Source organism: Thunnus maccoyii, chromosome 19 (assembly GCF_910596095.1).
Source record: "Thunnus maccoyii chromosome 19, fThuMac1.1, whole genome shotgun sequence".
Taxonomy (NCBI): Eukaryota; Metazoa; Chordata; class Actinopteri; order Scombriformes; family Scombridae; genus Thunnus; species Thunnus maccoyii.
Window position 1 is genome coordinate 11544158 of NC_056551.1, and position 26093 is coordinate 11570250.

General features: G+C 37.9%; 1 protein-coding gene across 1 annotated transcript in view; it reads right to left on the reverse strand.

Moving 5' to 3' along the window:
* Window positions 1-15471: 15471 nt before the first annotated feature.
* The window catches only part of trabd2a (TraB domain containing 2A), a 65847-nt gene continuing 55225 nt past the window's right edge, over window positions 15472-26093 (reverse strand). The window contains exons 5-7 of the mRNA XM_042395620.1: window positions 24827-24917; window positions 21019-21291; window positions 15472-16702 (exon numbers count right to left, since the gene is read on the reverse strand). Coding sequence (XP_042251554.1) covers window positions 16501-16702; window positions 21019-21291; window positions 24827-24917 — 566 coding nt within the window. The 3' untranslated portion in view covers window positions 15472-16500. The remainder of the gene's footprint in view (window positions 16703-21018; window positions 21292-24826; window positions 24918-26093) is intronic.

Sequence of the window (26093 nt, forward strand, 5' to 3'; positions counted from 1 at the left end):
TGATTGGCCTTGTCAGTCTTGCCATTATAGAAAAAAAGTAGACAATGCGCCGTTCGTCAGGAGTTGCCAGGAAAAATATCTTTTTTTGTTGTTGTTTCTTTGCTTTTGTATAACATCTCTCTATTATGTTTGCGATCCTCCTCAGGGTTTGTTTTGGCAGCTATCTGTCATTTGGGACTTTTAGATTGCCATACTGCATTCAGATGAAAATTTGCTTCAACATGGTATTTGGATTTCCATGAATGAGATCTGTTCACGGCGAGCTCGGATTGGACAAAAGAACTGTACTTGGAGTGTGTCCCTTTCCTGTCCTTCTGAAACTGAGTAGAAAGTGCAAGAAAAACAATGTCCTTTTGTTGCCGACTGAATGCACAACACAACGCTGCCAGATGCAATCATGAGCTATTTACACAGAGCAGTGAAGGCAGCTTATTAAGAGAGGTAACAAAACCATGTGGTTTGAGTGAATAGTACTGTACCAAAATCAATTGAATGGAATAATGTGAGGCAGCAGGGGAGGAGATGAGAGAGATAGAGGAATGTTTGCATTAGCCATTAGCAATTAGATGGGATACCCAATAGAACTTAATCCTTTGCCTGGGCATGTTAAAAGTTTTTTTTCCTGTCATGAAACTTATGAAATCTGGAAAAGAACCTTTTGTGTAACCCTGCCAACAGACAAACAAAAAGAGAGTGCTGTATGTCAGTGTCTTACCAACCCAAGGAACTGGAAAGGCATGACAAATGATAGAGCTGCCCAATCTTTCAAGGATGTTTGCCAGTTCTATGACAAGGAGGAAGACAGGATTGTCACTGCACTTAAAGTGTTCCACTCTTCCAAGCTATGCTTATGTGCCTTAAAGAAAATGATGTGGACATAGTCTTCCCAAAGCTGACAAAACTCCTAAAAATAAATGCTAGATTGCCAGTGACAACTGCATCAGTCAAGCGATCATTCTCCAAATGAAGCTGATCAAGACACAGTTTAGAAACAGACGCTCACAGATATTCTGCTGTTGTCCATTGAGAGGTACATCCCTAACAAGGTCATTAACATTTACAGAGTCAAAGCAAAAATAATTGTCCTTTTATTTCCCCAGTCTTACTTCTCACTTCCCTGACAGACTGCTCAAAACAGCTAATTCTCAAAATGTTAATAGTTCCATGTTTTTAATGAAGCGATGCCTGCAAGCTAGTTCAGACAGCCCAAATCAAGCTGCTGTTCCACTTACATGCCATACTCCCCTTACTGTAACATAGGTCCAATGCGCCCTCATAATCATGGAGGTGTGTTTAAGTCGTCGGTGCTCTGCTCAGACTTTGCTGCATGCCTGCTGCCACACTGCTCACATACTTGTTTGTGGCTGTGGCTGCTTCCACCGCTACCATTCATACAGAATTTCAAAAGCCCCACCTTCACCCCAGCATCCACCTGTAGGCTCTGAGTCTATCTTCCCCTCAGGGCGAAGTTAGTATCGTCACTCTCCACTCCCTGCTGAATGAGATCAATGTTTCCTTGTGCGGAGTGACGAGGTCACAGCCTAGACACCAAACACAAATGCTGTACATATTCTACATTTAAATAATAATCTACTCCACATGAGTTGGCTGACTGAACTACAAGTGTTTGAGGAATAGTTGTATCACCCTATAAAATGTTAATCTTAATTAGGGATGTAGAATTTTTACCAAACATGCATTGTTGTTCTTTACTTATGGGGGCCCACTGAATGTATCAGGTGTCCTTTATATTTGTTCGCCCCTGCCCCTGCAGACAACCTGAATGGGCCACTGCTTCAGAATGACAATTAGCTGCATGCATTCACCTCATTCAAAATGCTATGATAAAAGATTGAAATTTTTCATTTTGTGGAGCATGTCTGTCTGTCTCAGTAATGTTACACTGAAAGACCAAGGAGAGAGATGGAGACAGAATTTAAAGGAAACGCACAGTCAATAGCAGGTTTCATTTTAATTGCTGTCTCAACAGACCAGTGTCTGACAGGCAGGTAAACATCGAGCCTATTAATTTGCCTTCTAGCGCTGTTTTTGAGTCTCCGGCCAACATGACTTTCACTGATTTGTTTTTGTTTGCATCTCAGGGCATGGTTGATCATAAAACTAGTCAAACTTATTTTCACATCCTAAAATTGGGAATTTAAAGGTCAAAGGAGATGGTCTTATGTTCATACACCTTATCTGTTTAGAGTAAGTAATGATTACACCTTCACCCCACAATTTTCAACACAGAAAACTCATCTATTTAGTAAAATGAATCCTATTCTATAAGATTCTAAAGGATGAGCCCCTATATTTTTAGGTGATTTTGGTACCGAGTAATATTTCACAGTTTCATTTTTAGAGAGTTTTTCACTACTTTTCCACAGCTTCTGACTTGAAATTGATCTTGGCAGGGTGAGGAGCCGGTCCCAGGTGCTTTATATTCAATAATGTTATCTCCAATTGCTCGGAAAGAACCGGAGGTGAGGAGACAGGGAACTTGGAGAGATTTCACACTAACATCTGAGAGGTAGAAAGAATGGTTAGGAATTTCAGTGGGGCTTGGTAGCGCTGCCATCCATTTTTCAAAAGGTGATGGATTCAGCCTGAAGGAAAGAGCTGAAATGTCTTTCGAAGCCTACGTTGCAGAGGCTGTAATGGTGGAGCCTTGTGCGACAGGCTGTATTCTCTGCCATGTTGTGCTTCCTACTCCACAATCTAAGTCACAAAATGTGCAGTTAACTGGAGTGACAGACGATTTAATGAACAGTTTTGTGTTCAGCTGAAGGACTACAAAGAGGTAACTTAGAAAACATTAACTTCAGACACAGTGTCTTGTTTAATGTATGCCATCAAATCATAATGCGCACTTGATGAAATGTATCATGCTTAATGATGATTTGTCCAATATGTCAAAAGTGTGACTGGAGTTTGAAATAATGCACCTTATCCAAGTGAAAATTCATTGTTTATCTAAAGTTAATATCACTTATATCCATGTACAGGATAGACAGAATATTTGGATATGGGGAAATGACTGAAAATACAATAAGTGAAAATGAAATTTTTTATGCTGCCTGCTAAGAAACAGAAATGTTTTCCCTTTCATACCGCATTTACTCCCATGTTTATAATAGTGTACACTCAATTTGTAACTCTGACAATAGGCTGCTGCACAATGATGTTACAGTCATGTTGGTTTCAGTGTGAGCAAATTGATGAATAAGTTTGTGGCACTTCATCATTTTTTGCCTTTATGTCACTTAATGTTTCAGCGTCTCTTCTCCATTATTCATGCTGGGTTTTTTTTCATATTCATTTGTTGCAATTCTTGTACGAGACAGATTGTATTTGACGGTAAAGTGTATCAAAGATGAAACGTGGCGCAGAGCAGAATGTTTTTCTAATGAGAAAATTATGATCTACTCCTCCCCCACACACAAGGGAGGAGGCATAAGACATTTTTATCTTTTTACATGGCGGCATTATTGGACTAAAGATCAACCAGGAAAACGAAAGAGGACACTGCCCATCTCTGTCGTTGTTAAACCCACCCACAGTACTGCACGTGTAAGGAGCAGGTGTTTGTCTTATATGTCTAAAAAGAGCTGATCATCATCCCACTGTAGTTTGACAGTGAAAATGTTTAATTAGTTTGTACTTTAGTCAGCAAAGTGATGACTGTAGCCTGTCCCAGGTGTGACTAGAAGCCTGTGCCAGTTGGTAAAAGAGTCTGAAATGCCGTTGAGCAAGGCAGTGAAAGTGATGCTTCTTTATGGCTGTTTTTGTTCTGTTTGTGGGGGGTTTTGAGCAAAAAGCAGCCACCCTGCAGGGAACAGTAAAGGTCATTAGTGGTGGAGTAAGTCCCATTAAAAGCGCAGGTATGGATAGGGGCTGAGTTAGTCTAATCAGCCTAGACACTATTAAGATGAGCAAGGCCTCAATCCTTGCCTGTGCTTCTGTGCTGCAGGGCAGTAAATATCCACCGGGTTAATGAGGTGTTCCATGTGTGGGAGCTTACATTTACTTTCCAATAAAGTCCTGTCAGGGACAACATCACTCCCCATTTCTTATAATGGCATTTTAATAGATGCTCGTTTAAAAAACACCACTGCCACAGCGGTGCCAGGGATGGTGGCAGTTATTGTAGGTGTGATAAAAAAAAGCAGATGGGTTTGTGTGTTTGCATGTGTGATTCTGTGTATTTGTATGCCAGCCAAGGTAAGAGGGAACAACGGGGAGGAACAATTACAAAACGAGAGAGATCAGAAACATTTTAAAATCAGAAAATAAGTCAAAGACAGAGCATGTACAATATATTGGCTGATATGTTTACAATATCCAAACCTTCAGTTTCACTCCCTTGCTGTTGCTACATTTTACACTGAGCAAGAATTCAGGATCAAGGTAAAGCATATACCTTTAAACCTTAGGCACAAATTTATATGAGCTGGCTGTCTTCATCTTGAGGGCTGCAAGTGATTGAAATGCTGCTTTGTTTACATCACTACCTGTGTGGTTTATTTTCCAGTCGTGCATCAGACAAATGAATACAGGTTAGGCAGCTGAATACAAATAGTAAATTGCAGTAGGGAAAGTGAAATAACACCAGAAAGCTGCAGTTCCATACAACTCACCACTTAAATGTGAGAGTTTGGTGTAGACAAAACTCTGCAGATCACACACTCTACCTGATGTAACTTCAGAATATCTGGATTATGGATAAATTACTTGTCTTTACCTCTGGAAAGCAGCATTTACAGCTGAATCCATCTGAGAACGCTAGAGACAATATGGAAGTCTTTAAGCTGCAGCCATGTTAACGTTTCTCCTTCTCATCAGTCCCACGCAGGGCGGTTCTAATGATTCCTGTGAAGGAACAATAATAGGCCTATCTACTGGAGGCTTCTATTTGTTATAATAATTTTACACCCCCAAGGTTACAGTCATTTCTTTGAAATTTGTACCTAATTTTCACCCTCTAAAGGACTGGATTTATTGGATACTAGAATTTATGTCTTCAATGCCCTCTTTAAAGAAAAGATAAAAATGTAATGATTCTCGTGGATAAATCCACTGCAGCTGCAAAATATATAAAATATATAAAAGAAAATCGATGGTAAGACAAATAGAAGCACTTAAAATCCAAATAACTATACAACACATCTGTATTGTATCTGTGCTGTACCATTCAAAGCTAAATTCATTATTTTTCATTTGTCATTTGAACATACACGTATGTTGTTACTTGGTATTTGCTGAAACAACATATTTGCTGTCATTTTTCTTTGGTGAACATTCTCAGAAATATAATTTCTTTTATAACCTTTACTCCATTTAGGTGTTGCGGGGCTCTAGTATGGTTCATGGTGGCTTTGGGCTGGGTTGTGCTGGAAAAGAACTAGTTTGTATGACAAGTTGTTTGAGGGGGGAGATAATTGTTGAAGTAATGAGTGAATACTATTTTCAAAAAATGATTACTACAATTATTCAGCTTTAATAAATGCCTATAACTGTATGTGAAATACTTTCTTGTTATATCATAATCTGTGGTCATGAATTCAGAAGCTTAGAGTAGCTTCTATTTTTCAGTGAATGCAGGTGGAACAAAATGTTTAACATGACAGCTCTCAGATTCAAGTGGCTATCTGGCTGTCACCAGTTGCATCCATCCTTTGCATTTAAATGATGCAGAACTACAGCATACTGTAGAACATAACATTATGCATAATGTAAAACATTTTTACTCTTTAAAGTGTCTTTACACATTCGCCCACAGATGCAGTGGGGTTTGAGATTTGTCTCCAGCCTGTGTTCAAAGAGTTTGGGTGATTTATCTTGATCTAAAACTATTTGCATGCAATTTTCTAGCTTTATAGACCTCAAAACGCTGCATCATCTGTTGGATGTTACACAGCATATGCAGTTCTTTATCTTGGTAATGAGTGCAGATTTTTCCACTGGCATCATACTTAAATCCACTAAAATACTATTAGGAGAGAGTGCTTCTTAACTAAAGTAAACCTGCTAGGCAATGTTTGCTGTCTTTACCATGAAGGATCAGCATTTTTATGGCCTGAAAAAAAATCAAAAATATGCAGGACTATAGATAGGATTAATCATTTTTAATTTTGTTACATGCAAACTGCAGACTTTGTGTATATGCATAACATGGTACAAAAATCACAATATTATGTGGGGCAGACACACTCTTTTTAAATGTGTAGATAGTTGAAAGATGTTACTTAACTTCAATTTAGCTGTGATATAAATATGTTTATAAAATGTCATGTGTTAAGATTAAATGAGAAAGGGACATTTTTAAAGATTGATGCAGCCTTTCAAGTTTTATATGTTAGAAAAACCACAGATATGGGCATTCACCACAAGCCTTCCCATCCACTCCCTTTGAGCAGAATGAAGAAAACCTATTTGTGACTAAGCACAGTTCATTAATATAGCACCTTTCTACAAACACTGTGTACAAGTTGTGTACAATCATCAATGATAAGTCAAGTTTTGACAGTAACACAAAGTCCCATCACAAAAGGGTCAGCATTGTCTCTGAATAAATTCTATACTAACACTTTTTATAAAAAGTCATACAGGTGGTGTTGCAAACTAAATTAAGTCCAAAAAATAGTATGAGATTACAGATTAAGTTCAGCAGAGCAGTTGGTTTAAAAGCAGGCAGGATTGAGAAGAAAGCTAAATCTAGTCTTACCTATATTGTATGTCCATCCTGTCAACACAAAATTTCAGATGTTATCCTCTGGTTGGTGGTCTGATCTATTTTTTGTCACTGTGATACAGTACTGTGTAGATGAGCTCCAAGTTTTAACTTCTAGGTCCCCACTCTCTCCTTTCAAGTTTATTTTTAAAGTAATTATTATTTGTTGTTTCATGTCATGTTTTTTGTTTGTTTTTTTGTTTTTTTTATGTAACATTTTCTATAAAATTAATTGCCACTCATGGGGACAACCAAGATGAAGCCATACAATTAACAACATAATGGACCCAGGAGTACAGAAATGCAAAAATAACCCTACAGCAGTATTAGATAATGACAAGCTTGCAGGTAGCCACATTTATTAAATGATGTACTTTATTATTCTGTTACCATTACCATTAAATTAGTATTTTATGAATATTGAATGTGAGAATTTGTTACATTCTCTTCCTCCCTCTCTCCTCTGCTCATGATGTACTCGTGGCCTGAGCTCTGGCTGTGTTTCAGGGGCGGTGAAAACTGTTGCCCAGAAGTTTTCTGCAGTTTCACAGCTGTCAAAATCTGTACAAAAACATACAACACAAGCTCAGAAGTGACGCCTGCCTGATGGTCTGAATCATGAGCCTAGTATCACCTGCTACCTGGCTCAGGATGTAATGGCAGCAGAGGCGTTTTTTGGCTTTGACGGCTGATGGAGACGTGTCTGTCGAGTGTAACAGTACCTCAGCTCACAGGCAGAGGGCGGCATTGCACACATTTTCTGCAGAGTGATTAACATAAAAGCATACAACTCCCAAGTGATGCTATAACCAGCTATTATCAGTCCATATATATTTTACCTGACATAATATCATACATCGGTTTAATTTGTAGTTTACTGTCATAAGTGGAATAAAATATGAATTCTTATGATTATACTGACTCTTACATATTTTAATGGTTAACATTATGAGATGCAAACTTCCCCCCAAACACTTATAGGCCCACTATCATTACCATATTTTTCATTTAGCATATTTTCTTGATTTTTCTCACCAATACTGAAGCTAATCACATACTTAATCTTCTTTCCTCAGCCCAACAGACACACGCTCATATTAGATATGAATGTGTATCTGTTCACTGATGAGTAGTATTCATACCATTCATCAGTGAAACATTTACTTAACTTCATATTTTCACCCAAAACACCAATTTAATATAACTGGCAACTTTATGCCCAACCTGGAGTGCTGAACTGTTCATGCTGTGACAGTAAATATTTGAAAGACAATGTGACTAAATAAAAATGTAAAGATAAAGTAATTGTTGATAAATGGATATACTAGAGAAGTAGCTAGTTTTAACTACTTCATATACAGTTAGCTAGTTTAGTCCAGTGTTTCGTCGTGAGATGATTAATGGGACAGGAAAGAAGAAAATAACAAAGTTCTGATAAACAAATCTGCTCTCAGTTTTGGGGCTTTTTCTCTAACATTTGATTTTTGGTGAAATATTGGATTATTGGAACATTTTTTGAAATGAAACCATGTGAGAAGTTTAGAAGGAAAAAGGACTATTTGGTGAAGCTGTTAACAACTCATACACATCCGAAATGTGACCCCGACTACACACTGCTTTATGTAAGACGTCAAAAAGGTTGGAAACCACTGGTTTCATTTTTAGCAATGTTGATGTATTTTAAAAGCTTGTTATATTATCCATTGTGTCAAATCTTCATCTGAAAAGTAACTAAAGCTGTCAAATAAATGTAGTGGAGCAGAAGTATAACGTAGCACCAAATGGAAATAATGTAAGTACAAGTACCTCAAAATTGTACTTGTGTACAGTTACTTGAGTAAATGTACTTAGTTATTTTCCACCACTGGCTGTTAGCAGTGGAACTCAGAAACTCTTCTAAGCTAAATAACAACTACCTGCACATGTTACTGCCTAACTTAGATGCAATATCTGCAAGGTTGACTTTAGAAGAATGCAATATAAAACAAAGCATCAAATCTACTTATAACTGATATATATCCTGACATGAGTGAATAGTGAGAGAGGAAAGTGGTAAACTCCACACCTTTTAGTCATCATGACCTTTTTACCTTCAGATTTCTCCCTCCCAGCAACAGGTTGACCCTGAGCACACATTCTTGAAGATGAATATGAGAATCTCTAAGGGGGGTAACTTCGACTTTGAGCTTGGTGAAAATGGATATCAACCAAACCCACCCAGAACCTGTATGTGGTCCAGTTTGACTGTGTGTCTGTGTGTTTGTGCACGAGCTACACCCTTGCATCTGTACAATGGTGGTATGATGTTTGTGTACGTGTGTGTGTGTGTGTGTGTGTGTGTGTGTGTCATGACTCCAAGTTCGAGCTCCCAGTGTGGGCTTCCTTCTATCAATAACACTCTCCAAAAAATCATTCCCATGAATGGGATCCATTGACCCGGGCTGTAACTGAGTGACACCCTGTGGTGTAGCGCCAGCACAGAAATGGTTCATTTGTTTATAAGCTGACAATCACAGGCAGACCAACTCTGAGAGGCACTGAGAGAAATAAATATTATTTTGCTCTTAAACTCCTAAGCAACTGAAATATTGATTTTTAAGTGTAGGTGTAAGAGGGGACCTGTTCCTGAGATTTTTTTTAAGAAAAAAAAACAACATTTCAACTCATTTTATAGCTTACTCTTTTATGGTTAATTATATACTTACAAAAACATTCCAATTAGTCCTGTATGGAGCCCCCCAAGGGTCACGGCAAGATTTTTTTTTTGCATTCTCTCACAATAAATTTTGCATCCTCTTGTAAATACTTTTACCTCACAATACCTTTCTTCTTCCATTCCTTCTGAGGCATGAGCTGCTCCCAGCTCAACGCCCCACTATGGATCAGCCCACTGAATTTTACTTTGAACTGGGCATTAACTATGCTGATATAGTACTACTGCTCAATAGGTATGGCTATCTAATTATTGAAAGTAAATTTCAGCGAATTCTAAGTATGTCTCCAAAGATTGAAAGGCTTGAGTTTATTATACGAGTCAATATGTCAGATAAAATTTGATCCCTTTGGGACCAAATTTGGTCTCCTTTTTCTCAGTGAAACCCCTCTGGGATCCAACTCTTTCATAATCAAGCGGACATCCTTTTTTCTTACTCATAGGTGCTACTCTCTACATTTAGAATACATCCATCTGTATCCGTGCAGTTGTCCTGAGTACAGTAACTGGTCATGAATGAAGCCAACAGCATCCTGCAGATTATCGTACTGCTTTCTTCTGGGGAGAACTCTTAACCTAAGAATTTGTTTAAGTTTACTTTCACTAATTACATAACCATGCCTATTGAGCAGTAGTACTATATCAGCATACTTAATGCCCAGTTCAAAGTAAAATTCAATTAGCTAATCCATACTGGGGTGTTGGGCTGGGAGTAGCTGAGTGGAAATACACATATGGCTCAGAAGGAATGGAAGAAAAAAAAAAACTATCTTCTTAAAAAGTTAAATAGTAACCAAACCCCAAAACATAAATGCCTCACACAGTTTGAGGTTTAGGTTTGGTTGCTCTTTAAAGAACAAAATCCTGCCCTCCATTGCACCTTGTTCCATCAATACTACATCTTCGACTATAGACAGAGACAAGATATAACTTGACCACACCATGATGGACCGACACTGTTCATACTTGAAGACTCAACATACATGGTATGTATTTAAGATGGTTACTAAACATACTGTAAGTATTTTCTCATGGTTCAGACTTGGCACCCAGTTTGCCTTAGTGTCATCAGAATTTAAAACAAGGTGAAAATGAATAAATATTAACAAATATTAAAATGTTTGTGTAAGTACCCAACCCAACCCTTTTCTTGGCAAAAGATTCAGGGACAGGTCCTTGGAACTTCCTTGTAGTAACAGTAATTGTGTGAGAAACTAAATTATAAAAAGTGAAAATAAAATAATGCAGGACAATAAAGTTTTGTTTGAGCTCCTGTTTATTCTTTGTCATCTCATATTACTGCTTTTCCCCAGTAAAAATCAGATTACAATCTAAAATGAAAACAAAAATGAGTATTACCCCATGTGCCTCCTAATCCCAGTCCTTAGAATAGGTAGTTGTACATTCTCTCTCACTGGTAATAACTTAATAATCATTCAGAAGAAGAAATTTAATGGAAAAGTGCAGAGCACAGAGGGAGACAAGGGAGGAGAAACAGATGCACAGATCTCTGCAATCAACATAATCAAAGCCCTGAGTATTTCCAATGTATGCATCTTCTATTGTCCGTACAAATGCTTTGAACTCAGTAATAGGTTCCTTAAGTTTTGCGTGTTCCTGTTTCACACAAAGGAGGTAGGCATGATAAAAGCTTCTCATCCACCAAACCTTTGGTGTTCCCTGCAGAAATAGAGAAATCTTCAATTCAGCAATTCAGCTTTACTAGCACGTCCAGCTCCAATATTCAAGGGCCACTGTCATGCAAGTTTTTGTCCCCCATTAAAGTTGATGAGCCACACTCGGACACTTCGTAATTCAACACTAACTGCTGCAGAAAAATACTGAGTTTATGGTGGACGAACCATATAGGGGCATGCACACTTTTGATAAATGTATCCAATTGCATCTTTATTTAAATTAAGTCAATTTAGATTCAAGTGAATAAGTTTTAAATACCGACTCTTACTTTGATTTCTCTTTGAATATATGTGGCATTAATGTATATTGGTCAAGATACATTAAGAAACAGTGCTGAAACAGCCAATTTATAGATTAAAAACAACTTTAATCATCAATTAATTATTAAAGACATTCATAAAGCAAAAAATAGTTAGTTCCAGTTTCACAAATGTAAGGATTTTCTGCTTTAATGGTAAATTGAATATTTTGGGGCTTTAGACTATCAATCAGATTAAAACAATACAATTTGAATATGACTCTGGGAATTTGTGATTGAATTTGTCACTATTTTTGACATTTTACTGTTTAAACAATGATGCACTGGAAAAAGTAACTGATGATATGTATACAGGTAAATAATCATTTGATGGAGCCCTACAAAAAAGTTAAAAAAAAAAAAAAAAAAAAACAGTCATACTAATTAATGTACACACAAAATGGGAGACGGAGCAGAAGAAAGAAGTGAAGAAGGAAGGTAGAAACTGAACAAAGACAGAACATTAAAGATGGCAGAGAGGCAAGAAGAAGAAAGAAAGAAAGAAAGAAAGAAAGAAAGAAAGAAAGAAAGAAAGAAAGAAAGAAAGAAAGAAAGAAAAAGGAGGAAAAAGAAAGAACAGGGGTAGTAACAAAACAAATAATAAATAAATTTCATTCACAACATTTGTTCTCCTCTGTATTAAAATGTTGATAGACAATCCAAGAAAAGAGTGTTCTCTAATCCTGTTACACTATGAGTTGTTTAAAACTCTAACCTGCACTGACAACATTACACTGTATATAACCCCAAGAAGATTTACTATGTAAATATACTCGGACTCAGTCAACAGAGCACTTATTACATGGGTCTCAGTTAACACACTGCTATGATGCAGTGATAACAGCCACAGTGAGAACTACACTACACACATAGGCTTATTTGTGTAAGGCTGTGAGGGATCGACAGAGCTACATCAGATAAATAATAACACACAGGGCTTGTTTTAACAATGGGAAAGTGATTCAACCTTGTGGTGGAAAATGTACAGTGGGACTGACTCTGTAATGCATGGCTGGATGAATGTTAAAATTGAAGTATAATTAGTAGAATTAATATCCATGTCCTTGTTACAAAAAAAATAGAATTACTGATTATTCTAGATTGGATAAATGGCAGGAAGAAGTCAAAGCTGTGAAAACAAATTCATAGAGTATTTCTAATATTAGAAATACCTAAAAATGTGCATTCATCTTTTTAGATGGAAACAAAAAAGTCATTCTTACAATTTCATTTCATTCAAGTCACTCAACAGTGTATGTACGTGCCACCAATTCCATCTTTCTTTAAGTGTAGCTAGGTAATATCTATAATATTCAATGCCATGTCTTTATTTTTACCTCACAGGAAACAGACGTCTGCCCAGACATCTGCTTCCAATTCCTTCAGGTTTACTTTGTCCAATCTGCCAACCCCACCTCCAGTCCACTGCAGTGTGTTTTTATCAGACCCATTTTCTTATTTGATTGTGTTTTAAGGAGTAGATGGCAGTCGAGAGCATTTTTTTTTTTCATATTGGTGATGAATGAGGGTATAATGAGAGCAAAAATTCCCACAAGCTAGTTTAGTGGCATATCCTGCAAAAGTTCGGTCTTATGAGATGGAACGGATTTGAGTTCCCACTTTGATGTTCACCTATTTAGATAATTCCTTAATTTGCAGTTTTGTGTGTCTTTGCGTGCTTGTGGTATCGTACCGCAAGCCCCTGGCACAGACGCTCTCCAAAACTTCATCAGTTTTAAATCTATAAGAAGCAAAATCTCCAAAATCCAAAATTACACATAACATCACAATGTGAGTCCTGTTTAATTTTAATATGTTACACAGGGTTATTTTGTATTATTATATTATATTATGCATCATTCAAAGGCGGGGCTCGTGTGGGACTGTGGGAGCTGCGGGGGCATGCTTTACAGCCCAGCATGTGACATAGAGTTGCTCATTTCAAGTGCCTCTGGCTGAAATACTATCCTCCAGCTAATTCATGTCTATCATGTTTGGAGGCACTGAACCCCTGGGTTTGAGTCTGGAATTGGGCTCACTTGTTATCAATACACAGGCTCTACAAGCTTAAACTACATGTGGAACAATGTTAAGTCGTTTAAAAAAATCCTTTAAAATTGGAGTCAAAGTAATTGTCTATTGATCAGGATTGATCTTTGTGTCCTGATCCTGAAACCCTGTGGTCCTAATTTTGGTTTCAAGTCTTGAAACCATTTAGTCTTGACTAATGCTATTCCTCTGGACTTATTCTTTATGCAATGTTTCTGATAGTAAATGAGCTGTAACATCTGTCAGCAAAAGCACTCAACAGGAGGCAATTAGAGGAGTGACCAGCACCTTTGTTTGTTTATTCTTTTATGGAATGACTGAGTGACTTACAAGGTCTGTTGTTATTTAAAGTGTTGTGTTACACGGACCAGAGGAAAGATCTCGTTTGGACTCATACTGTTTTTTAACATGATGCGAGTTTAATGTTTGTGTGGAGTTTGCATTGGCTGCAGTTATGACTTTAGTTATGAAGTCAGTTTGCTTTTTCCCTCCACAGATTCTGTTCAAAGTTTCAGATATGCCATATGTTCAATTGTACATTTACACATAAGGTTAATGGAAAAAGCCAGAGGGATAATTTGTTAGAAAGACGGAAGACAAATGTTACCTGATAAATCAAAATGTCAGCAGTTTGCCTAAATAATTCAAATCCAGATGTTGTTAGAGTTAAATATGATCAGTCTGTGATGGCCACATTCCAGTAATTTACCTTTGTTTCACCTCAAATTTCCCCCTCACACTCAATTAGCAGATTTACTACTTTCCCAGGATGCCTTTCCCCAAAGGAATTGACTTAACTCTGCATCCAGCTATTGTTTTTAAATTGCAACTGCTACATGTGTTAGTGGTGGGAAAAACAGAAAAAATATAATGAAAAAAATAAACATCTTAGAAAGTGCTTTCACCTACCTCTCACGTCCCTTAATACCTCTGAATCTTATGTTGTTTTGTTATGTTGTCTTGCATGTGCATATCAGTCACACACAGACCCCCATAGCCTCCTCTAGTACAAAGCCACTCCTAAATCAAAGTACAAACTAACAAGTCAACTAGCTTTCTTTCCTGTTGATATAACAAATCAATTAACTCTCATTTCCTGTACATCTTAAGAAGCCGTTAGCTCTGGTTTCCTGTTTGCTGGCAGGGCAGCCGCCTTATTTGTGACAGACCACATGCACTCATCAAACAGCTTCTAATAGCGCCCTTATCACAGCACATTAACCTCACATAAACATGCTATGAACCCTGGGTCAGGACAGGAGGGCAGCGAGTGTGTGTGTGTTTGTGTGTGTGTGTGTGTGTGTGTGTGACTTTGGAGACTGCTAGTAGTAGAAAAAAAGACACAGTGGGTATATACAGTGCATTTTCCTACAGACAAACAAAAAAGAAAAGGGTAGCAAAGGATGAATGGTAAAATCAGATTTTAATCTAGATAAATATTTTATTGTTGCCATGGTAATACTATTACAATCACCTCATGCCATAAGTGAAATGTGAAAGACCTAATACACTACGCTGTATGTGGTATTTAAAACTGAATTATTATTATTATTATTTCCATCATATGCATTTAAAATTATACTTAAAAACATTTGACATTTGGACATCATAGTGACAAAAAATGTAAAAAAAACCAAAACAAAACAAAACAAAAAACAACAACATTGGGAATGTTTCATATGGCCTACAACAAAACTATAGTAGTTAAATAAATTAAACAAATGATCTCTATGTAGAAACACACACACACACACAGTTTGCGCAGCTATCCTTGTTAGGACACCGCATTAATTTCCATTCATTGTGGACAGCCTAAACCCTAACCTTAACCTAACATCAATTCAACCAGGACCTTAGAAATTACATTTTGCCTCACTAAGACCTTCGGTCCCCATGAGGACTACTGGTCCAAACAAGGTCGGGACAAGGTCCTGAAAAGGTCCCCCCCCCCCCCCCCACACACACACACACACACACACACATCACTATGAATCCTTTCAGCAGACACATACAGCCAAGCCAAGTGATAACACTGATACATGAAGTACAATACAATCATCTGTCCCTTTCAGTGAGACACATGACATGGGCTATGGTGGTTAGTTCCTGATTTTCTTTCAAAAATATACTGCATATCTATTTATATATTTATATAAACAACAACAAAACTTTTGATACTTTTCATTTATTTTTTATAATTCTAAAATACATCTATAATATTTAAAAACAATATGTACAATTTTTTCCCCCGCAGTAGGCTATAATGCAACATTAAACAGATTCTTCTAAAATGGAAGAATAAATTAAGGTCTGTAAAGATACACCTCTGTTTGCAAGGCCAGGGGGTTTAAGAGCTGATAGACTTTGTCTCACACACACACTCAAACACACGCACACACACACATACACATACACAGACATATGATTCCAGTTGTACTTATTGAAGGTATTTGATCTTCAGCAACGGTTTCAGTGATGTTCCTTCACCGAACAGTCGCGTCAGTGAGATCTCACATTCTCAGAGGCACTGAATGTTGAACGATTAGTGTCTATTGTAACACTGTAATAAAGAAGGGAACTGACATGTTGTGTAACGTCTGTGAGACATCCGATAATACCTCCTGTTTGCATGCTTGCATACACATTCCTGCTGTGTGTGTGTGTCAAATAATTGAAACCTTATGAAACATGTATGCTTCCAAGAAACCTCTCGTTACATGAACTTACATGCTCATCAAGGTCTCAATTTGTAAGAGACACGCTCCATTGACGTGATTTACTATTCAGTCCCAACAACACAAACTTTATCTAACCTAATATCCATGGAGGGCACTGTTACCTGACAGCTCGAGTTGATTTCACATCCTTTCTCCGTGCCTTTTTTGCAAATAGTCTCTGAGAGTCTCATAGCCTCCTCGATATCTTATGATTTCATGAGCTGAGACAAGAAACCATCATAATGTGTGTGAGAGATCATATTAGAGAAGGCTGTGAGTCCCAACAAATGTTCTACTAGAGGAACACAGTCCACATCTGTTGGATCACTGCAAGCAATGTACAGAGGAAGATAATTGAAGAGGAGATGGACGAGGAGATGGATGATGTTGAAGGTATGTGATAGTTGTAGTGGTTGTAGACTCTGTCAGGCGGCTGCACTGTGATGTAACCATTAATGATGCGAACCAACGGGGGAGGAGGAGACTGGGCCATAGGACTGAGGAGAGAAGAAAAGAAAGAAGAAACAACAGATTAGATTTAAAAATGTATATTTATTCATATTTATCTTTGCAATTGAGAGAATTCTGTATTTCTGATTTTATTTGTGTTTTTCTGGCTGGTTTGACGCTCAGTAGGAAAAATGTGATGTCCCATACTTTCATGTACCAATCAGGATTTAGCAACATTTGGATCTAAATGTGATGACAGTTGTGGGGTTCTGTGCTCATGTTGTTAGGCCGCTGTCAATCAAATGTGATCAAACTACACCCACACAGTCCTAACGAGGCAGATCAGCTGAGTTACACAGTTCTTGCTGTATGATACCTAAGAATTATTTTGCTGACTTTAACTGTATTTATTATTATAAACTCTGGTGCCCTCTTTTGCAATTATACATTTCAAAAATTGATTTAGACAATTCAAATAAGCTAATTTTCTGAGCTCAATTCAAAAACCTCCCCATACTCTGGAGTTACAGCAGTTAGGGTAAGACTTTCCTAATTCCAGACTAATTTCCTTGAATTATACTGTTCTTGTGGATTGAAAGGAAAATGAGGGATATTCTGCAGAGGAACAGGGTTCTTCCTACATCCACATTCCATCCACAATTGTCTGAAAACAATGGAAATATAAAGACATTGAAGGCTACAAAGGAAAATTTCCCCACAAAGGAATCAACTGCTACAGTACTGTCTCAGAACTCCTGGGCGTGCAACAACATTGATCAACTAATGGCTATAAACCAACTGCCACTCCGCCTTTCTGCTATTACTCTCTTCTGTCCCCCCTCTTCCCATATTATATACTCTGTCTGCAACTCTATGCAACTATTTCTTTCTTTATCTGTCCTTCTTTTCTAAACAGGTCTGGCAATCAAATCATTTCTGCTCTCCTGTTTGATACCGAGCCTGTGGTGCTTGGGTGGCTGTGACTGGGATGAGGCCAGGCAAAACACACAAGTTCCTGAAGTCAGGGTCTCCAGATACCAGCGGGCTGCAACAGCAACTTGACACATCATTATAACGATATAAAAAAAAGTGATTCCGAGATATTATTTCCATTTAACTGGATTATGTTTGTTGGGAAAGATATTTTGACAAGTATCAAAAGAGAGGAAAAATGAAAACAAGTCTATCATAAATTTAAAATGGTAATTAAATCATGTTCCAGCCCTAAATTTTCCATCATCAGTCTCCTGACTTTCTCTGTCTGCAGACAAATGAGAGTATGCTTAGAGGGATTATTGTTGACAAATGATCTTGAACTCTCCGATATCCTTGGCTGAAGAAGGGACATAGTTGGAAAAGCTTGCGGAGGTAAGTGCCAGTCAAAACAGGATGGCCAAAATACACTGTGATGGATGCAAGCACCACCAGACAAGCTCTACACAGTAGTTTCCAAATAAATTAGAAGAATGTTCAAAGACCATAATTTTTCGATTTTCAAAAATGCCAAAACACAGTCCTCTCCAGAATCACACAGAAGCTTGTTAAGCAAAAGTCTACTTGGTACTGATGCAGGTATGTTAGGACATTTCCTTCATAATTCCTGAATTAACCTCAATTGATTGATTATGTTTCCATTGCTGGCACATATTTGGAGATGATAATATTTGTATTGCATTGATTGGTATTTTCTCAAGGCTGCACAGTCTGTAGCTTTATACTGTAGTTATTAGATTTTCAGTAAAAATTTGAAGTAAGTTTTTAAATATTCAGAGAATGCATTAAGTTGTGTTTTCTTTTTTCAAAGTTATGAAGCAAGTTTATTTTGAAGAGGTGTAAGGAAACCATGTGTGACACATGACTGTGTGGCCACGCATCAAACACAACAGAGAACTGTGGCACTGCGGTCGCTTCTGTGTTATGGACTGCCTTCTCCCGTTCTCCCTCGGTCACTTTTTCAGACATTAAAATATACAAAAACGTACACCGTGTACACTTTGTAACATGTGTACACAAACAGTCTGTTTCCTTTCCACTAAAAAATACAGGGTCTCTCAGAGAGAGAGAAAACATTTCTGCAGACATAATGTACACAAACGTTCACAAACCTCCTCTGTTCCCGTGAAGAACAGATGCTACATGGTTGGATTTTTCTTTCCGTCACTGATTTGGAATAGTGCATATGGAAAAATACATGTTCATACAGGGGCAAAACTGAATACATGCTTAAGCACAGAGTCCTGCACAGGTTCAGTTTTGCAAACCACACCTGCAAAGCCCAGTACCAGCTCCTGACACATACCTGTAGCTTACCACTAATCAAATACATCAGCTCACTAAATACTTAGTGCTTTATTTGTTTCTTGAGCTCAGCCAACAAGCAAAGTAGCCTTAAACTAGCCTGACTAATGTTTGATAACATATGGCTGAAATCCAAAAAACATGTAAAGTAATTCAATTGGCTTTAAACACTTTTTTTAAGTGTAGAGTAACCAGGTAAAAAAAGAAAATGAAGACTGCAATACCAGACTTTATTTTCATTTTCTCTCTTCTGTTTCTGTTTTTCGTCCTCATTTCTCCTTTTTATTTTGCCTGCTGCCCACCCACGCTCAGTGCAGGACTTTTAAACCATAGAACAATTCAAAAATGGTTTTCTGCTAGAGATGCTTGAGCTTATGCACTCCACTGTTCCAGTGCAACTTGTCATTAGCTAACACGGGATGTATGATGTAAGTGACTCATCTGGACTTTTGCCTTTCAGATTTGCTCACAGTTGATTAAAGTGGAACTGTTGAGTTTGTCCCTGCACGCAACACTGGGAGACATCTTGGACAGGTAGCCAGTCTATCAAGCTACAGAAAAACATATTCACACCCCTAGACAGTTTAGATTCTCTAATTCACTTAACCTGCATGTTTTTGGACTGTGGGATTAAACCATAGCACCCAAAGAAACCCCATTAGAACATGAGGAGAACATGCAAACATGCAGTGCAAACTTTGATGTTGGCAGATTCAAGCCAGTGTAAGGATAATTTAAAGCTACATTAACAGAGGGAGATTAAGAGTCAGAAAAAGTAGCGTCAGCACAGAAGGAAAAAACATCCACATCACATGGGGATGCATAGTTGGTAATTTCAGGCCATGTGCAGGCATCTTGGAAATGTGAACCTCAGATCTCAAATACTGTGCTGAAATTACATGTCTAACAGTAGCCTATGGCTACGACAGGACCAGAGTTTATGTTCCTGTGTAAACAGTCCAAGTTTCCATCTGTACAATGTTAATACTAGCCATAGTAAACAAGCTCTATGTTCCACACAAATTAAGTAAATGCATGGAGTCTCTGAGGTTTGACAGACTCCAGCATGCAAACACATGCTCATTTAGAACCGAAACAAAAGAAAGAGAAACAAAAAATGATACACACATTAAAAAAGCAGACGGATTTGATTTGATTTGTCCTTGACTAAAATAATTTTCCACCTTCTTCATTTGAGCAGGCCTGAATAATTCTTAAAGAGTTAAGATAGTCACCTCGACTTTCACACTGATGACCGTGCCCTTTAAAAAAAGACATCTGAGGATTTAGGTCATGCCGTCTACAAATTCAGTTTCCTCATGATACAATCAGACAGTGAGGCATCAATTTAACTGAGTGAAAGTTGTTCAAATCAGGGGGTGGCATTGCAAGAAGAGGTCGGAAGGGGTCAAATTAACCTGCATGAAAACATAACATTTTGCCAACATGACAAACTGTTTCAACACAGCAGACGACACCTGTGCAGAGGTCTCCTTTTTGCCTGAAAGGTGAGCTTGTTTTGTTGTCCGGTTAGTCCCTGCCTGGAGCTACTGTGAGACCAAAACTAGATACTCAGTAGGAATTCCCAGGCTGATATTTTCACATACAAGACACTTATATGAGATAGGAACCAGTCTGGACTCATACCACACTGCAGGGTGTGTGTGTGTGTGTGTGTGTTGTGCAGAGTGCATGAAGACTATGGTGATGTGATATGGTGTCTGTTTAAGCCTGCGGCACCATACCAAGAAGTGTCAGTTTTATTCTATAGACAAGCGGAAAGACTGCATTACACATTTCTAATTCGCCCTCTCTCCTCACATCCTCTCAGTCTTTCTTCTCTCTTCACTCTTTTCTTTCCTTTTGTCCTCACCTCTGGCCTTTCGTCTCACCTTTTCTATATTTCCCCCTCATCCCTTTTTCACAGCAAAAGAGCCAGACAAGTCATTGATGACAAATATAAAGAAAAACGAGACCCCATGTACCAACATAACGAGACTAACGTGCGTCTGTATGTTCTCTCCTCCTCCTTTCCAACCTTTTATCCCTCCCTCCACGGTCTTACCTCTCCTCGATGCGAACCCAGAGGTCGTTGAAATGCCGGTGCCGCTGTTTCTTCTGCTTGTTCCTCCTCTTTTTCTTCAGCATTTTCCTCTCTGCTTTCTCCAGCAGCTCCAGGCTGTCCGATGGCAGAAACATGTGGGGAAATGAGTCTTCCTCCAGGGGACGCCCCTGATCCTCCTCCTTGTGTGGAAGCTCATGGAGGAAAGGCTCTAGGAGAGGAGACTCATCATGGTGGTCCTCTAAGTCTGGAGAGGCAAGTTTGGATGATGATCTCCTGGAGGATACACAATACAGGAAAATAAGATACTTTTGAAAGAAAGAGGGAGAGGATGCTTTTTGTCATAGCATGGACTGTTTACACCAAACACTTTATCTTTATCCGATCCGACTTATCTGATCTTTAATGTTATATTTTTGATTGGGAACTATCTGAAATACTGTTGTGATACGCTAGTGTTAGACTCCTAAACTGTTATGCCCAACAAATGTGAGTCAGGAATATTTTACACCAGTGTTTCTGCACTGTGTGCTGCTGTCACTGGGGGACATGGTAAGTGAACATTTGCAGAATCTGACTATGGGCCAAATTTATGCCCATACATAATCGAGTTTGGTTTGAAAGATGAGCCAGGCCAACTCAGGATGAGGATTTTAGGACTGTATCCCACCTGAGGGCACACACCTGTTAAAAGAATCTTCCACGAGGAGAGGAGAGGAGAGGAGAGGAGAGGAGAGGAGAGGAGAGGTGAGGAGAGGAGAGGAGAGGAGAGGAGAGGAGATGAGAGGAGAGGAGAGGAGAGCAGAGAAGAGGAGAGGAGGGCATAATAGAGAACATATCCAAGATTTTTTGGGAAAACAAATTAATGGAATGGGAAATATGAGGGCAAAACCGAAACTCATCTTTTTGATTAAAAACACTCTTTCTTCCAATGTGCTGCTGGCCATCTCTAATAAGGTCAGTAAATTGAACACTTAGCTTTGGTATGAAATTCCTATTGAGCTGTTACAGGGTTGTACAGCAGTAACCCTCTAGTAGGTACTGACAGTGATTTACAGGTCTTATATGTGTTGCTTTAATACATGTTCTTAAAGAGATTGCAGACTTAGGTCCTGTGTGAAAGGTGAAATCCAGGGATTAAGCCATGATAGCAGCCCTGTATGAATGGGTTCATCTCAAGCTCATAATCCTGCATCAAACACAGGGTTTGTGTGTGAAAGTAGATTCACTCATTCATCCACTCACACGCACACAAGCACAGATCTACACTGAGATAGCCACCCGCACAGTGTGCTATGGTAGACTGCACTACATGCTTCACAGCAGGAGGTATGAGCCCTGCTAAGTTGGCCTTTTCAACAACACTTCATTGGTAGCCAGTGGGGATTTTGTCTGATTTATCTGCGGCACAATCTAAAAGCGGAAAACCCCAACGACTAAGAGACATCACTTGTTTTTCAAAAAGACTGAAAAATCAAGACACGAGATCTTTATAACTATTCTACTACCACAACACACCCCTTAACTCCACATACTTAGCCACACAAACAGTAAATGACTGCACAAAGCTTGGTTCTTAATAAATGTTTGAGCTCCACAGCTTGAGCACTAATCACATTTCTAAAAGTTTTGAGAATACCTTTAAACATCAAATATTTTTTGCAGTTATTTAATCCAAAATTTTAGACAATTAAAAGATTTTTTTTTTTTTTTTTACTAATTTCTGCTTTCTGAAAATGCATCAAAAGAATTTTATGTTAATGGAACATATATTTGCTTTGCACCTCATTTATGCTTTTGGGCAGATTTCTCACTTAAAGGATAGGTTCACAATTTTTCAAGTCATTCTTAAATCAACAGTCAGTTGCCCAAATGAACATTGGAACAGGTTTTGCTCTCTGTAATCATTCCTCCTGTTCATACTGACCATTAAGAGATCAGGGACAAAATCCATAGTCCTTGTATGGAGAAAAATGTATTTAAAAGTGTATCTTAAGATGACATGAGGTTTCAACCATCTGAGTTAGTCCAATAAAGTGGATATCTTCCACAGTCTCAGTTTTTAGTAAAAAAAAATCCCACAGTGTTTTCTTGTTTAGCTGCAGTGGAAGTATAGTGACAAAAAGAGGGAATTTGGCACTAAAAAGACATGGAAAGATATTGACTTGATTTGACTAATCTGAACAGCTGAAGCCTCACATTAGCTTCAAATGAACTTTTAAATACATTTTTGTGCAAAAGGAGGCCAGCGGATTTTGCGCCCCATCACTTACATTGAAAGTGCATTATGAAGCGATCTTTTAATGGCCAGTATGAACAGGAAGAATGATTATAACAAAAACATATGTCAATGTTCATTTGGGAGTCTGAGTGTAGTTTTAAGACAGACTTGAAAATTTGTGAACCTATCCGTTTAAAACCATATTCATTGCACTTGAAGCTAATAGCTAAAGCTAATGAATAAAGTTAACAGTGGTGGTCTAAATCTGGGTATTTATTGTCTTTTCTTTAATCACTAACTTCCACATCAAAATGAGCCTCTTACGTGATAAGTGGATTAGTGAGTCATTGCTGGTAAAGAAAAAAACTCCCCAGTGTCGATAGTGCAGATGAATTAATAAAAGTATGCCAAACTTCAAAATGAGGCGATGAAACAAAACTTATGTTTAGGGACATATGGAGAGAGTGAGTACTCAGAAAAGAGAGAATCACTCGATGAATAACTACTGAGTGCAGTTTTTGATTATTTGCAGACAACACACTTCTCACAAGGGCTGAAGCAGCATTAGCACATCTGTTTCGGGTCTGCAGATGAACACAGACCAACTCTGAAGTTGTGCTTACTTGGAAAGTGATTTCCCATTTGAAATCCAGTCAGTGAAAAAGTTGAGAGAAATATATATTCCTGTCAGGGCTGCGAGGCAGCGGTTGCACTGTAAAATGTGGCCGGGACATGAAACCTTACACCCATTTAAATGATAAAATATGGGCCTTTGAGTTTTACAGACTCATGTTTTCAGAAGAAATCGTAATGTGCAACAACTATGGCGAAACATAATATTTTCTGCATGGTTCTCTATCCATCATCTCTGTATTTCTCACTTCCTTTGCTTCGTTCACTCTTAGGCTCTTCTGTCTTCTCGTCTCTGAGATATTCATCCGCTTTTTTGGAGAATTAATACCTAAAAACTGAAATAGTCCTGAACCAGTCTCTAACACAGAAAACATTAGTTCACATAGCACACTGGCAAAGATCCTGAGCAAACTATTTTTCTTTGTTTCCTTGAATTACTTTACCTAAACCAATATGTCTCTCATTATGAATCATTTTTAGGTTGATTTTCAGATTTTGAACTTTGTGCATAAAACATGCTTTGTGTCATGTCTGGGTTTAAATCAGCCTCACCAGCAATTCACTGTTCTTCAAACAAGGAATTAAGTATTTAAAGGATTTTTGGCAGTTTACGTCAAGAATTTGTCTAAATGAATCAAAGAAGAAATTTGGCAAGACTGTCTGTACCTCTGGTTGTAAATCTTAGCCTTTTATTAATTTAAAGAACAGAATATAAAACAAGCTCAGTGTTGCATAAAAGTAAACTTGTAATAAAAACATACTTTTGATTTCAGAACGATAAATTGCAGCAATTTTGCAAAATTAGAAGCTTATATAATATTAAGGGATTAGTTAAATATGCACAGAGCACTGCCACAATAAATCATAAACTCTAGTGCATTAAATGTGTTATTAGATGATGCATGTGTGTGTGTGTATGTGTGTGTGTGTTTAAGGGCATTTCTGCAGTAAATTTACCTGTTTATGGGCTGCCCAGCAGGGGTGTGCTCCACCTCATATCCCTGGCGACGAAGCACATCAATAACTGTATTGTTGCCAAGAAAGTGACCTGCAACCAAAAAAAGAAAAGTAATTACCTCTACCTCTGAAATCTAATGATGAGCTATTACAAGCAGATGGAAACAAGACATTTAAAATCCCTCTAACAGCACTGTGTCGGAGGATGCAGAGATGAAGGGAGAAACGGAATAAGAAGGACCAGCACAGTAAGCTATTAGATGAAGAGTTGAAGGCGACAGGCTGCACACCTAAGATTTCTCAGCAAGGTAACCAATTCCTTTTACTGCCCTGCTGTTGCAAGGCAAGGCAAGTCTATTTGTATAGCATATTTGAACAAGGCAATTCAAAGTGCTTTAAAACATAAAAAGCATTAAGACAAAGTGCAAAAGAAACACATTATAAAAGGATTTGATTTAATTATGACCTGTTGCTCTGTGAAGTCAGGATTGCTGCTTTTTTGCACAATACTGTGCTGTGCAATACTGTACTATACACACTGTGTACTGTGTATTGTGTTTACTTTAACTTATATGTAACATATACTTTGTGATTTTAAATTTTTTAATTTTAATGTAACTTTTTTTCATTGTATGGTGTTTACTGTGCATATAATAATAAACTTCTTGAATCTTGAATCAGTGGCGAACAGAAAAGTCTTCAGCTTTGAAGAACTGAGAGTTGAGCAGACCTGCAGTTTTCTGGGAGTTTGTTCCACATGTTCTCCATGTTTAGTTTTAATTCTGAGTAGACCTGTCCCAGAGGACCTGAGAGGTCTGGATGGTTTATAACGTAGCAGAAGATCAGAAATGTATTTTGGCTTCAAACCATTCAGTGCTTTATAAACCAACTGTAGTATTTTGAAATCAATTATTTGACAGACAGGAAGCCACTGTAAAGATCTAAAAGTCCATTACTGCATTACTGCAAGATTTCTGGCTTGGTTAGTGGTTTTTAACATTACCTACTGCAGCTGAGTGCTGACTTTTAATCATTCTTCCTTGGCTCCAAAAACAATTACTTCAGTTTTGTCTTTGCTTAATTGAAGAAAATTCTGGCACATCCAATCATTGATTTGTTCAGTGCACTTACTGAGTGCTTGTATTGGACCATAGCCCCTGGTGATATGGTATATGTAGTATTTGTGTGTTGTCTGCTTAATTATGGTAACATATTTTGTTGTTTTCCATAATCTGAGGCAGTGGGAGCATATAGATGTTGAACAAAA